The sequence below is a fragment of the Squalius cephalus genome (genome assembly GCF_949319135.1).
Source record: "Squalius cephalus genome assembly, chromosome: 18".
In the NCBI taxonomy this organism is placed as follows: domain Eukaryota; kingdom Metazoa; phylum Chordata; class Actinopteri; order Cypriniformes; family Leuciscidae; genus Squalius; species Squalius cephalus.
This window is the reverse complement of record NC_137139.1, coordinates 8,136,274-8,152,334: the sequence shown is the minus strand read 5'-3', so window position 1 is coordinate 8,152,334 and position 16,061 is coordinate 8,136,274. Positions and strand designations below refer to the sequence as shown.

Genomic DNA, 16,061 nt, shown 5'->3' with positions numbered 1-16,061 from the left:
GTTATCACAACTTTTATTTTTACCAAACTTAGATAATGTGGTTCAGATAGCATAATATTTGGAGTTTCTATTTATTAAAACTCCAAAAGTCGCAACATTGTTCAATGTAAAATTGTTCAGATAACTCAATTTGGTTTTGGACAAAAACTTGAAAATCTAAGTAAGGTCAACAAAATAACTTTTGTTAGTCAGCAACCCACACAGCAACACACTGAAAAGAACACTTAACACTTGTATCCTGTCCACTTTCCGCTGCTCGCGTGACATATTAAGCTAATGTCCATGTACGCTCTTAAACAATATATTATGGTAGAACTATACGACACAACTGGGTTTCACCTTGTAAACATAAATACACAAAAACAGACTACGAGGTTCGAGATCATTATTCAAAATGCCTTCTGTCATTTCTTCCCTTGATAATTATTATATTATTTATATAATGTACTAGATATACACATAGGTTACAAATAGATAAAAGTATGGTTCCATCGATGGTTCCATATAGAACCTTTCAATATCCAAGGAAACTTTCCAGTGCACAAAAGGTTCTAGTGGATAAAGGTTCTTTAGATTCTTATTCTTCACTCTAAGAACTGTTCACCTAAAGGTTATTTTGGGAACCAAAAATGGTTCTTCTATTGCATCACTGCAAAAAAAACCTTTTTGTAACTTTAATTTTTAAGAGTGCACAGTCCGTGTGCAGCCAGATTTTCACGTCTGTCGACGTGTCTGACGATTTTCAACAGCGCATATGCACGTGGTTTGACAGTTTAAAAAGAAAGGTCCTCTATAGACTGTGTCCATCTGCACTCACAGTCAATGGAATGTACTTTGAAAGGCTTGAACACTTATTTTATATCAAAGTGAAGTGTAGACAAAAATATTTGGGGCAAAAGAGGGGTAATGGGACTGGGACCGACCTGAGCATGTTCACAGGCCTCTGCACCACAGCTCTGACAGACTTATATGTGCGGTTGAACTGGTTTTGCGGCTAGTTTGGGTCACATGAGCGAGAAGGACGTGTGCTAGTATAGATCACATGATTTCTAAGAGCATTCACTAATGTTAGTCAGTTGATCCATCCACTGGAACATGTGCCGTCTGTCATGTGACACAGTGGGAAGAGGTTTTCTGGAATATTGTGCTTTGAGGAATGACAGCAGTGAGGCTTCATTCTTGTATCTTCACTTGGTATGAAAAAAAAAACACTCCTCTTAAGAAAAACTATCACAGTTAAAATCTTGAGCACAACCTTTACATTGAACCTTCAGTCATCTGAAAAGACCAGTTTACTTACCAGTTTTACTTTATTTACCAGTTTTGATGCTGGTCTAGCTAGGGGTGGGCGGTGTAACCGGTTAAACAGTCGTGATTGTTGAGAAATACAGTACGCCGCAGTTCTGTCTCGTGACAATTCACAACTATTTTATGTTTCGGAAAATTCATATGAAGTTGTATGACTTCATTCTTACATTTTCGGAAGGTTAGGTTTAGGGCTTGAGGTTGATGCTAACTTTTTTTTTATATACAATTCATACGTTTTTCTATAAATCACATTGTACGAATTTGGAGTAAAATCAGCTGGTGCCTAAATGGTCAAATACACACAAACATTTGTAAAAATGCTTGTCTTGGCAAGAATACACATAAACACAGTCAGTGTCTTTATCGTAAACAGCTGATGTGTGTCAGTATATTGGATCGGGTCATTAGGTCTTAAAGTGACAGTGGCCTAATAGAAAAAATTAACTTTGTAGCTTTCATTTTTAGTTTAATACAGTGAAGACTATTTTACTTTCAATTACTTGATTCAACTTCTGTAGTATTTCTTACCTGAAGGTGTGTTCACACGTGGCATGTTTGGTTGGATTAAATACATTTTTATAAGCTCTTCACGAGTTCTCAGCTGGTCAAAATACCATCATATGAAGCTACACACATACAACGAGCGCATTTATCCCAGAATACAGCGTTGGTCTGGATGTTCGGTAAGTTACGTGACGAAATATACGCCATAAAAGCCGACCAATCAGGTTGTGAACACACAGTATCCCTGTGCCTTTAAGGTTTGGTATCTTTAGGTTCAGTGTTAAAATGCCAATGTGAATGCTAAGCGGACGAGAACTAAGGCCACATTTACACAGAGCCGGGTATTTAGAGAAACGAATATTAAAATAACATTGTGCACACAACATCATTTTCAAAAAAGTTGTCGTTTACATCACATCAACCCGCATAAATACGCCATCGAGCAACATCATAACTATGCCAAACCTATGGGTGGCAGTGTAGGGAGAAGGATAAAGCCATGCAAGCCAATCAGAATCCTCAAAATCGACAACAACGAATAGCACGAGCGACTTCCTGTTCCTTTCAAAACAACAGAGCGAGGTTCGTTTGTGTGGACAGACAGCGAAGCAAATGCAAACAGGCCAAAAGCATTTGCACAAAAGTAAAAATGAGTATCACCAGAGCCCGTCTACGGAGAGCCTGCCCACTCCCTATTAAGTCCTATTGTACCGAATTTTGGTTGTAGTTCCACCAGAGTTCCACTGGGGGCGATCGCCATGAGTGCAAAATGAATGGGAGTCAATGGGGCTAGACGGCTAAATTTGTCTCTTTCACCCGATTGCCGTTGAGAAATCTCAGATCTGATTGTAGATTTTGCAAGTTAAACATGGGGTTTAGGTCGAAAGTTGAATGAACGAGTACTTATGTCCTTTCGATTTCTTACAGGTTGAGTTGTTGTTGCCCATAACACGCTAGCATTCTGCTAATGACGTCAGCATTCTCATTGACATTTTGAAAGACTTTTTAAAGCAAATAAGTGACTCTAAAAAATCTAACACCCAGCAATGTGTAATTTCTTTGTATCTCCTTTCGAATACAACATTCAAATTACTAGACAAAAAATTATATCCTGAGAATAACGGGGTATACCGGTACCGCCATTGACCTCCATTCATTCTGCACTCGTCCTGTGAGCGCCCTCATGTGGAGCCAGAGTGGAACTGCAACCAGTTCAGAAGGCGGAAGTGTAGTGAGAGTGAAACTTCTCGCCATATTAGACATTCTCTGGTATCACCTTAACAGCATCCATGATCAAACAGTAGCCAAACAAACTCTAAACATTGGGCGCTCACATGACATAAGCGTTTTCTGGTGCATAATGTGACGTTTGAGAACCTAAAACCCCGTTTCTCCCAGTTGACACGGCAACACATAACCGGCGTTTTCAGAAATCTCCACTTTGGCCGGAGTTTTTAGAAATAATCGTTTTCTGGGATAAAAACGGTGTTTTTGTGTAAATGACAGGCCAAAACGCAGGGAAATATCTGCACTTTCCCATCGTGTAAACGGGGCCTAAATGTTGTTGTTGTTTTTTTTGGTCAGGATCAAGCGAACCGAACTACAAGTGTGAACACACCCTAACATTAATTAGGCTAGTATAGTTTTTACTGTGGTATTAAAATTGGTTTCGTCTTGTGACATTTTACTGGTGTCAAAAAGCTTGGTGTCTTAACAGCCTTATTTCCATCATGATAAATATCACTGTATATTCGATTTTGAGCACATCGCCCGTCCCTATAGGTCTAGCCATGATGACCCGCTGTACTGAACATTGCATCAATAAACGTTTCTCTGTATTTACACAGTCATGAAGTTAAGCGTTCAGTCAGCTGTTTCATAGTGTTATGTGTTGTTTCTGTCCACATGCAGCCAGGAGCTATGGGAGACGACGAGGTAAAATCAACTCTGTTCATTACGCTATCTGTGTTAGCATGGCAACAATTTATGTGTCTGTGTACGGTGTATATGTGTGTACGCTGTGACATTTCTATCTTCATTGACCACTAGAAATAACTTGATCAGTTTATCGGTATAATCACAAGTCTTACGTGTGTTTTTGAGGCTTATGATGACTGAGAACTGCGCAGTTCATGATGCAAACAGGCATTATTGACACACACACAAGAATTATACCAGCATTATATTGATCTCAGGTGGTCTGATCACAACTGAACAGCGTGTGAACCGGGTTCAGATTGATCTGATCTCTCAAACCACATCTAGAGTTAGTCAGAGACAAATGTGCTACGATAAACGAGTTTGTGTCCTATTGCACATGAATAACCACTTACTAACATGATGTATATTGATTTGACACTTTGTTTTGACACATTCCGTGTCAGAAGGTGCCGTTTGAGATGCATAATGCTGATCAGATCACCCAAGATGGATGTTGATAGCATGGGTGTCTCACCTGTCATTCACTCTTTAACAGGACGCTCCTCCCTCTTCCCCATTGACGACGGTCTCCTGGACGACGGCCATGGCAACCAGGGTGTCCCGGGGGTCCTGGGGTCTCCTCACTGTTACCCCCATCAGAACGGGGAGCGCATCGAGAGGTTCTCCCGCAAAGTGTTTGTGGGCGGCCTGCCCCCTGACATCGATGAAGGTTCGGCAAACTCTCACGCTTGCATTCATGGGAGATATTTGTAACGTACACGCATGTAATTGTATGTGATGTTTAAAATCAACAGTATTATATTTGAAACATTTTAATTAGTTAATTAATGTATTTATTTATTTTATTTAATTCAGTCTAGAGGTTTTTGAAAGTATTTTATATTTGTACACCAATTTGTATGGCAGTCCAATTAATAAAAAAAAATACAATAATTAATTCTAAAATGATATTATATTATATTTATATTAAATAATTTATAATAATGGATTCTGAAAATGTTATGTTATTTTATTATATAATAATAATAATAATAATAATATGATTATATGATATTTCACTCCGTCTAGATGTTTTTGAAGGCAGCTTTTGTTTGAATACCTCCTCTCTATTTAATATAATATTATAATAATTATAAAATTATATTCTATTCTATTACAGAATCAATAGAATGTGTTATAATGGATTAAAAAAAAATATTGTTTTATAATATTACATTTCCCTTATATTATATATTCATTATTATTATAGAATTTACAATAATGGATTCTTAAAAATGTATTTAATTTTTTTTTGTAATATTGTATTTCACTTTGTCTAGATGTTTTTGAAAGCAGTTTTTGTTTGTACACCTCCTCTCTGCCTGGCAGTCCAATTAATTGGATTAATTAAAACAATTTAATATAATAACTAATTCTAAAATTGATTAATATAATATAATATAATATAATATAATATAATATAATATAATATAATATAATATAATATAATATAATATAATATTAACTCTTAATTAATGTTTTAGAAAGCAGGAACCTCTTCACTCCTCGTCAGCTGTTCTTACACTCTCTGGTTTCGTCTTCTTTACTATCGAGCTCTGATCCACAGTCTTTCAGACGTACAAAAGACTTTGCAAACCTGTTTCAGTCTTGCCCTGACGCCACTGAAATCTTTCTGACATCTCTCTGGTGGCAGATTACTCGATAACAGCACTGAGACACATAAAACCCAAAGCAGATCAGCAAACAAAATGGCTGCCACTGATGAGAGATGTTGATTTACTGTCAGTCTGAAGAGAATTTGACCTGATTCAAATACTGATCCCTCCTCACCTTGCAGATATATTGATCAGGGCCACACCGAATCATAATGCAAAAGACTTTTAATTCTCCTGTACTCGTGCAGATTAAAATCATTATGTTTCCTGTATGCAAAAGTTTCTGCAACCGTTCCCGCAGCTCTCTCTGATTCTCAGTTTCTCATCTTTCACACAGATGAAATCACAAGCAGTTTTCGGCGCTTTGGTCACCTGGTTGTTGATTGGCCGCACAAAGCAGAGAGCAAGTCTTACTTCCCTCCTAAAGGTATGTCTATAAAAATCACTGCATTAATGCATGTACATACTGCACTGTGATTATTGCTGTTTTGTAAAATAACTGTAAACTCTGAGACATCAAAACCCTGCTATACTTTATCTTCATCAAATTCGCCATCCTTTGATTGACGGACGGACTGTGTGATGGGCTTTTTGTCTAGGTTACGCCTTCCTCCTGTTTCAAGAGGAGAGCTCAGTGCAGGCCCTGATCGAAGCCTGTCTGGAGGAGGACGGCAAACTCTACCTGTGTGTGTCCAGCCCCACCATCAAAGACAAGCCTGTGAGTCCACATACTGGGCCCTATGTTAAGGATCTAAGCTCATGGTCTAAAGTGCAAGGTGCAAGTGCACTTATGACGTGTCCGAATCCACTTTTGCTAGTTTGACGATGGGGAAAATGGTCAGCGCTCCCGGTGCACGGTCTAAAAGGGTTGTCCCTATTCTCTTAATGATTAATGGGTGTGTTTTGGGCGTAATGTGCAATAAACCAATCAGAGTCTCATCTCCCATTCCCTTTAAAAGCCAGTTGCGCTCACGCCATGGCGGATTTGTATGTGAACAATCTCAGACCTCTTAAAAGCGAACCGAACTGAGCAACAGTATGAACACAAAGAGGTCTGAGACCACATTCCTACTTAAGTGGACCAAAAAAGGATCAGTGTCCTCTTTCAGGGACAGTGTGAACGTAAAGAGAACTGGGTCCCCATACACAAAAGAAATATAATATGTACAGGGTTTTTCCTGCATAGAGAATTATGAGGCGGCCGCCTCCGTCAAATTTCGTGCCGCCTCCGGCTCTCGACAAAACTCGGACAGACAGTCACATGGTCAGATACACTTTTCCAACCGTGACGGTTCTGTTGCTGTTAGCCGCTTGTGTCCATTCTCAAACCATATAGTTTGCCGATAGCGCTGCGCGGATAATCCGCGGGTCGGGCGAGCCAAGTAATAAAAACATTCCATTCCAATTAACCGAGGGTGGATGACAGATGAATCATTATAATGTGTTGAGTTTAATAAAGACACGGAACTCTCATCACGGTAAACGCAACGAACGTGCGTGACTCTTTTACTTTCGTTTTCAACAACGTAATTCTCTTCAGGGAAAACCAATCAAGGAAAACATATCAGGGCTCGACAATAACGCTTGTCTGGGACACGTGTGTTTTTTTCTTTTTTTGAAGGGAAAAGTGAGAGAGAATTGTAGGCCTACTACTTGCCCAACCGAACATATGCCCTGATTAAAACAATTTTTTATTTAAAAATAAAACTAGGGAATCACCGAAAAACGTGAGGATGATTCTGTTTTATTTCATTTAATGTAAGTGGCGATTGATAGCCTATAGTTGATAATAATATAGGCCTACCTAATGTTCTGACGGTAACAAAGTTGCGCTGTTGAGGCTCGTGCTGTTATTTATAACATATTATAGTTAAGAAACAATATATAGCCTAGGCTACACACGATCAGTGATGTTTTCCTGAATGCCATCAAGATTGAAACCGAGACTGATTTCATAACAGTTCAATAAACAAACAGTTACAATTAAGTCACTTACATTTGAGACGCAATGACTGTTTTTGTTCTGTTTCAGCAGCGAAAATAGTTCCAAACAAAGATCACAGCAGAACCATCGCGCATCTCACAGCAACACTCAGCCGTGTTTCATTACTGAATGATTCAGCGTTTTGAACGAATCTACTGAGTCTAAGATTCAAGTACCCATTTATAAACTGCCTCATTCTGAATAAATCAGCCTTTTGAACGAATCGTTTGAATGAATGACTCAATGACTTGCTCATTAAGACGGTCGCCTGCGCCTCCTACTGGCGGTTTAGTTTCAAAGTATCATCTTTTCAACATTCCTTATTTGTATATTCAAAAATATTTAAAATAATCTCATTTAATACAGTTATAATTTTTCTATGTAAATTATTTAATTTGATTGGTAACAGCCTAGTGTCTTATTTTAATTGAATATATTGATCAAATTTAAGAATTTGAAATGAAAGATGGAGCAATCATTTAATAAAATTAGGGGAAAATCCCCTTTATAAAGAAACAAAAAAATGTAAAAAAAGGAAATGTAATTTTGCCAAAAGAAGAACTTTTATTTTAAATAAATGTTCATTTTAAATCAGCCTACTTCAGTGTGATATGTTACCATATTATCATGCTTAACACTGAGAATTTGAATAATTTTTGTGATGATCAGATGCAGATATCTAAATCAAAGAATATGGGCGGTTTTGCGTGTGGATTATTTATGTTTAACAGTGGATTTGGGAGACTCAAAGTGCACCAGATTAATGAATTTATCTTTAAAATGTACAAAATTTTCTTCTGGGGGGCCAGGAGAAACCCTGATGTGTATATATATATATAAAGTGTCAAAAATATATGTGGCATATATTCCAAATACATTGAAATATATTCTGAAATATAACAAAAATATATGATGTTAAGTGTGAAATATATGTTGGGCCAATTTCAAATATTTGCATATATTCCAAAATATACTCTGAAAATATATTTCAAATATATTTCTTTTGTGTATGGGTCCTTTTTCACTTGGTTCACCTCTTGGTCCACTTAAAGGAGTGTGAGTTCGGTTCTTGTTTAAGAGGACTCAAGTGTGAAAACACCCTTAAGATCTATTTACACTGAATGTGACACAACAAAACATCAGTTTGTGTAAAGAGAACTTCAGTTCTTCTGAACAGAGAATGAACACATGCCATTGGGTTTTAAAGAAGTGTTTTGTGTTGCTTTGGAACAGCTCTGATCTTGAATATGCTCTGACTGTGAAATAGAAGTACACTTCAGCATACTTGTTACAGAAATAATATATTTAAGTGCAAACTGAATGTAATGTCTATTAAATTCATGCAGCTGAGTGTTTTTTGATCCACTTAAGTAGGACTTTAGAACATCTTTAAATGTAATTTCGTATTTACTTCTATTGAAGTATGGTTAAAGTGTACTGCTAAATGTACTGAAAAGCATTTATGGTGAACTAAGATATACTTTAATGTTATTTCTATTGTGTTATGCATTTAAATATATTACACATTTTTAATAATAAATTAGCCATTTAGTTCACTTAAAATATCAAATATCTAAATGTTAAATGTAATACTAAATAACACACTTGTTAATATTATAATTGCGTAATTGTGTACTTCTTTAAAGCATGACAAAAGATTATTAAAACATAATGATTTTAAAATGCATTTTAAAGTAACAATTTTAATTTGACATTATTGCGAAGTGTGTTAAGAAACAGTCGTGAAAGTGTACTCTATTTAAGTGCACTTATTTGAATTAATATTACATAATCTGCCTCAAGTATACACTTTTAAAGTACACTACAAGTGCAAACTTCTTTTTCGCGGTGTCTCTGTGTTTGACATGCACAATCTGTGTGTGGTGTTTGTTTCAGGTCCAGATTCGTCCGTGGAACCTGAGTGACAGTGATTTTGTGATGGACGGATCTCAGCCGCTGGACCCTCGCAAAACCATCTTTGTGGGAGGAGTGCCACGTCCACTGAGAGCTGGTACACCTAACCTGTGCCAATAATCACAATTTATTTCAAACAATGTGACAAATTCAAATCATGTTCTCCATCTATATATTGTTTTTATGAGTTTTCTTTGTGTGTGTGTGTGTGTGTGTGTGTGTGTGTGTGTGTGCTCTGCAGTGGAGCTGGCCATGATCATGGACCGCTTGTATGGTGGCGTGTGTTACGCGGGCATCGACACGGATCCCGAGCTGAAGTACCCAAAGGGGGCGGGGCGTGTGGCCTTCTCCAATCAGCAGAGCTACATCGCTGCCATCAGCGCCCGATTCGTCCAGCTGCAGCACGGAGACATCGACAAACGGGTAACCAGAGGCCACTTACGCCATTCTTTGAGACTAGCTACATCCAGAATAGCACACTTACACTTGCTATTTCAGTAGTGTATAGTATTCATTCTGTGCTTTCATGTTCTGTATACATAGAATACCCAAGTGCTAGATTTGGCAAAAGGTGCATTATAACAAAGAACAACAAACCACAGTGCAATTGGTATTTCTTCCAGTTCTTATACATGGTCAAAATGAGTGCATCTTATGTGAAAAAGAAGTGCACTTCAGCTTATTTTTAAAACAGTACTTTTTACAGAAATAATATACTTAAGTGTGAACTGAATGTAATGTTTTCTGACACAATAAATGAAAATGCATTATAATTTAATTTCATATTAAGTACAGTTTAGAGCTTATTTTGACCCATAATCAGGACTTCAGTCCTTTATATGTAATTTATGTTTGAAATATGGTTAAAGTGAACTGCTGAATGCACTGACCAGTATTTATGGTTAACTAAAATATACTTTAATGTAATTTCTATTGAAACTTGTATGTCATGTTTTTGTAGTTACACATTTGGAATGAATTAAGTAAATTTTTCAAATAAATTAAATTTAAATGTAATATCAAATAACACACTACAGGTAAAATTATAATCAAGTACTTTACATTATGCTTTAGTATGTTAGTCAGCACAGCAAAGTAAATGTACTTCTTTAAAGCACTATTTAGCATGTACTTAATTTGACATTATAATGTGCACAAAAGTTTACTTTAGTGTTTTAAAGTCCCCCTGTAGTTAATAATTGTATCCCTTAAAACTCATCTTTGATCACCAAAATGACATTTAAAAAAGAATTCATCATGCCTTAAAATATCTTGAATGTAACTCGACACCCTTGCCTCATTTAGTATGCGTGGTTTTATGAATATGCAAATGAGCCCCGCCTCCACTCACTCACTCAGCTCAGAGATCCACTGGTTGACGATCACACGTTGATCTGATTGGTTAGGTAGTTTGTGACGTCAGAAACACCAGCGATTTCAAAGTGTGTTTTTGAGACTGTCTTTGGTTCACTGCAGTTTTAAGGAGGAAATACTCAGCAATGGTGTCGACTTATGAATTTGCACATGGTTTGTCTTAAAGCACATTAAAAACCCCACATAGACATATAAACTACATTAAAAGCTGGAGTTTCACCACAGGGAGACATAGTAATGTAAGTGTATTCAATATCATTATTCTGCAACTTTTAAGATTTGAAGCACACTACAAATGCACAATCGATACAATTAAGAGCACTTCATTTTCACAAGGGATTGCCTTGTGGTATACAGCATTAACTACATGTAATCATATTTTTAGAAATCATAATTCCCTATTTCCTCAAAGTATTACAACATTTGAATGATATACTGATCTTGAGAAATTCAAGGCTATAAACGTATCATTATTTCACAGTCCAGACTAACTATATCACAGCACTGTTTATTGATGACTACATCAGCTGTTGCACTTCATCAGAGGAGAAATCAACCGTGTTTTTCACACAGGTGGAGGTGAAGCCGTACGTGCTGGACGACCAGCTGTGTGACGAGTGCCAGGGAGCGCGTTGCGGAGGGAAGTTCGCCCCGTTCTTTTGCGCCAACGTCACCTGCCTTCAGTATTACTGCGAGTTCTGCTGGGCGAACATACACTCCCGCGCCGGACGCGAGTTTCACAAGCCGCTGGTCAAAGAGGGGGCCGACCGTCCCCGCCAGATCCACTTCCGCTGGAACTAAAGATGGGAGTTCCTGGAGAGCCGGGAACGGCAGCATGCAAGACGAAGCGGAAACATCGCGTCTGCTACGGGGAGAAAAAAAAAAAAGATGCTTATTTGACCCCCGAACCCAAGCTGTCAGTAGAGTAATTAACCGTATACAGTATATAGAGAATATATATATATGTCTATAAATATATAAATATATCTTTATCTTTTGTAGCAGCCAGAAACACTACAAGCCTCAGTTTATTTCACCAAACCACTTCTTTCTCCTCCCTCCCTCCCTGCACATCTCAGGCTCGGAACAGAGTTTTTTTGTGGTACCTTCGTGTTTTTTAAAAAGGAGATTAAGAAAAAAAAAAAGAGATTGATTTTTTGTAGTTTTTTCAAATTATTTTTATATGTGAGATTTAAAAAAAAAAGTAGAAACGAGAATGTTTTTCGCTTGGGGGGGCAGCCTGTCCGTTCTGTTCATTCGTTCTGTCCGTCGCGTGTCAGTCTGCTGCTAAATCCCCCCCTAGTGGGCAAAGTGCGCAATTGTCTCTTGATGACGTAATCTCTAATGCCTGCCCTGGATCTCGAACCAAAGGTAGCAAAACGCGCGGCCTGAAAACGAGACGTTTGCCGCCGAATACAAAAAAAGGAGTAATATTTCCCCCCTCCCCATTGTTTTCACTCCAATGTGCTCTTAGCAGGAATAGGAATGATTCAATAATGAATTACTGAGACTTTCCATTTTCCACTGGCAAAAAAAGAAAAAAGAAAAGACAATACCTCAGAATATTAATCTGGCTTGTTGTTGCTCTACTCTTGCAATTTAATCACAAGCTATAGAAGAAGCTTTGCTGCTATATAGGATGTAACGAATAGATAGTGTCGGTGTTCTATGAAATGCCATTGTGACGTCACTGGCGATGTCGCACACAGAAATGCAGTCCGTTCCCTCTCGCACGACATGGCCGATCGGCGCCATGAAAACACAGAATGTGAAATCTTTCGTGCATGTTTGTGGCTGTACATCATTTGCATGCAGTGTAAAGGTTACCAGCACATATAAGAAAGAAAAAAAAAGATGCATATTAACGATAAACAGAGGAATTTATGTAGCATGAGGCGGAAAAAAAAAGGTCAGACTCTTAGATAATCAATACTAATAACGAAAGGAAAAAAAAAACAGTGTAAAATTCTTCGTAAACCTTTGCATGCGTTGTTGTGATGATTCCTTTACGAACTTATTACGAGAGAACTGACGTTAGTTTTTAGAGTAGTGAGTTCTGCCATTTTGTAACTCGATAATTAGTCAAGAGACGGTGTGCTGTCCTGTGGTTTTCGTGTCTTGTCTTCGTGCAGTGTGAGTCTAGTTATGAATTGAGGTTTCAGTTCGATTTAAACTCTACGATCTAGAGGATCGACATTTAACCTTTGCCCTTCCTGAACACCCCTGAATTCCACCCCTCGTATTGCAGTAGTCGCTGGAGCGCAGGACAAGAGCTTTTTTCTGTGGTAGCTCTGATGTAGTTGGTAGGAACTGGCGAAGGAATTGTACCTGTGGTCGTTCGTTGTCTGTGTGTGGGCGGAGCCTATCTCCGCGTTTCCTAGTTTATTCTCTGGACAAAAAGTATGGAAGCTTGTTTCCGCTACAGAATAAAATAGGTAATTGCGACTTGTTATCTCACAAATCTGACCTTTTTTTTACATTGTGCAATTCTGACTTTTTTTTTTTCTGAATTGCGCGACATAAACTCGCAATTGCGAGATATAAAGTCGAAATTTACTAGGATACTCCCAAGACGGACATTTTGATTTTTTTTCGGTGAAATTGTCCGTTCAAGCGCAAGAAGATGTGAAAGAGAGCTTAATTCAGTATTCACGTGGCTTTCTGAGAGCGTGCTTCGGATGTGCAGACAAAACTTCTCACACAGTGTGCGCGAGTTATCTTTCATGTCTTCTTGCGCTTGAATGTTTAAATTAGCAAGGCTAACGACACAGCACTGGTCCGATTGGGACGGTGACAGTTCTGTCAACGAGCCCTGCATGTGCGCTCTCTTTCTCATGCAGTTTTGCGCAATCTATCATGCTAGAGTTACAACCCATGTAAATATCTTTGTATTCTTTCAAGCTAGAATTGTACAAATGAGGGTACTTTCTAACTCTTGGCACGATCTCTCGTCTATGTAGACCCCCATTGTCGCTGTAGCTAGCGCTCGTTCTGGTCTGTTTTGTTTAAATGCAGTTTTTCTTCAACTTCCTTGAGAATCGACCCTCCCAGGGCACCGTTGCCACCGGATAAACTAATTATGAATTATTAAAAAAAAAAGAAAAAAATTCCTAGAATTGCAAGAAATAAAGTCGGAATTGCAAGATATAAAGTCGGAATTGCAAGATATAGCCTAGTTGCAATTGCAAAAAATTAAGTCAGAATTGTGAGATAAGTCATCACAATTATCTTTTAAATAGTTTATTACGTGGCGGAAAAAGCTTCCATACAAAAGCTATCGGTTAGAAGAACAGACATGGAGAAAAGAGAGGAGAGAGACGTTACGGCGATTGTATTTGTGTAGCGATCAGGTGATTCTCTGCGTTCGATCGGGTCAGTCTTGTGGACAATCTCTACAGAAGCAGTGGACCGGCCGTCCGTTTGGTACTGTACTGTTCTTTCTGTACTGTTCTTTCTGTCGTTCTTTTTTGCACTCTATATATCCTTGTGTTGGCGGGTTTGGTGAAGAATTCAGTGCCCTCGTCGTACTGTCGTGTATGTGATTTAACCTTTCAAGTGTCAACAGTGTGTTTTATTTATTGCGTATATATGTGTATATTTATTTGTTGGCGTGTCCCAGACTCTGGAGGACACGTGATGCACTACCTTTTTCGATTTCTCTCCTCTCCTTTCTCCTCTGAGAGAACCAATCCCTCTTTCCCTGATGTTTGGAGTCGAACGCAAAACAGTCTTTATTTTATTTTGAATCACGTCACTTTTTTTTGTTTTTGTATATGTGTGTACTATTTCATTCTAGAAGAATTGCGACCTATTTTAAGTCTATTGGATAATTTAAATATCTTTATTTTTGCATAGTAACTTATTTGATGTATTTGTGTAAAACGCTGGACCCAGATTATGGTCATCCGCTCTGAGTGAGTAGCGAAGGTGTTTCTGGGAACTTAAACCCGCAGTCCTTTTTCCGTGTTCAACACTGTTGCTTCGTACGTGAATGTGTGGGTTTTCGTTGTTGTCGTTTTGAAAAAATCATATTTATTTGACTATTTTTGTAGACAGATAACTATTTGATTTAAATTGTATTTTTCTATTTCTGTAGACCTCTGACTGTCACTTGATTTGCCCACGTATTTATGGTTAGGTTCACACGCAAAAGGCTGTTTCTTGAATCATCATCCTCATCCGTGCAGTTGTGTGTGTGTGTGCGTGTGTGTGTATGAATCTATTTATGTATTATTGCTTAGCACACATGGATTTGATTACTATTTAAGTTGGTGGTGTAGTTTATTTGAAGGAAGGAAGCATTGAGGGTTCTACTATGTTCATGGAAAACACTTGAGACTCTCCCTGGTTAGATGGAGGGGTATCAGCCCTCCCCTCACTGATACTCAGAAACTTGAATATAACACATTTTGAAAGGCTTACTAACCTCGAATCTGTGTTGTGACGTGCAATACTGTTTCTAATGTTTGTATAAAAAAAGTGAGAATTGCAGTGTATACCTTTTTAAATGCAGATTTATTTTTTTCATTGCATATTTTGCAAATTTCTGATTCACAGTGTCATTTTTTACTGTCAGAAAAGATGAAACCCCTTTTTTTCATTGCAACTATTTTTAAATCCAGATATCTTTGTACTGATGTAAATGATTGTAGTTATTTTGGATAGTGTTTTGCTAACAAAAGGAGAAACTTTTTCATGCATATTTCTATTTCTTTTTTGTTTGTTGGTTTGTTTTTGTTTCTTGTTTTTTTATTTTACTCTAATAGTAGCGAAATATTTGGGATAATTTTTCATATTATATGTCATTAATATTATTTTGTATTTTTATGTGGAAAGATATGAATATATAATTTTATGATGCTAACTGCTAAGATATTATTTCAATTTGGATTATTTTTAAAGCTAAAATCTTTGTAATAATGTTAATGTTCTAGTTTCTAAATCAAGTTTGTGTATAGATTCACACAAGTGGTTTATGAAGTGTTCAGACTGTAATTATTACTGAATGGCTCTTTGATATGCAAACTGAATATCATGTTGTTCCTTATTTTTTGATTTGTTTTGTATTTAAATGGGGTGTTGATTACAATCTTTTTCTTTGATTTCCTGAATAAAGACCCATTCTGTTCAGACACAAGCCACGTCTCAGCTGCATTCTTTGGCTGAAATATTTGTGGTTTGGTCTGGTTTTTGCCATGTTGTTTGACATTTAGGAAGAAATATGGCAGTGGTTGTGATTATTGTACAAAGCACTTTTTATAAAGTCGTTTTGTAAAGATTTCCACACGCAGCTCACGAGAGGAATTGAATTCACGAGCCCTTAGGCGCCCCCTGGAGGACAAAACACTGTGTCCAACCCGGGAGATTCTTTTGTTTTTGTT

The 16,061-nt window shown here is 37.5% G+C and overlaps 1 protein-coding gene across 5 annotated transcripts in view; it reads left to right on the top strand.

Annotated features, from left to right (window-relative positions):
* The window catches only part of cpeb2 (cytoplasmic polyadenylation element binding protein 2), a 38,807-nt gene extending 22,990 nt beyond the window's left edge, over window positions 1–15,817 (top strand). For 2 of the 5 annotated variants that reach the window (XM_079848471.1, XM_079848469.1), the window contains 7 exons: window positions 3,724–3,747; window positions 4,289–4,462; window positions 5,746–5,835; window positions 6,008–6,126; window positions 9,289–9,403; window positions 9,548–9,729; window positions 11,254–15,817. In XM_079848471.1, coding sequence (XP_079704597.1) covers window positions 3,724–3,747; window positions 4,289–4,462; window positions 5,746–5,835; window positions 6,008–6,126; window positions 9,289–9,403; window positions 9,548–9,729; window positions 11,254–11,481 — 932 coding nt within the window. In that variant the 3' untranslated portion in view covers window positions 11,482–15,817. The remainder of the gene's footprint in view (window positions 1–3,723; window positions 3,748–4,288; window positions 4,463–5,745; window positions 5,836–6,007; window positions 6,127–9,288; window positions 9,404–9,547; window positions 9,730–11,253) is intronic. The other 3 variants (XM_079848472.1, XM_079848470.1, XR_013818947.1) reach the window with 2 other exon arrangements.
* Window positions 15,818–16,061: the final 244 nt, after the last annotated feature.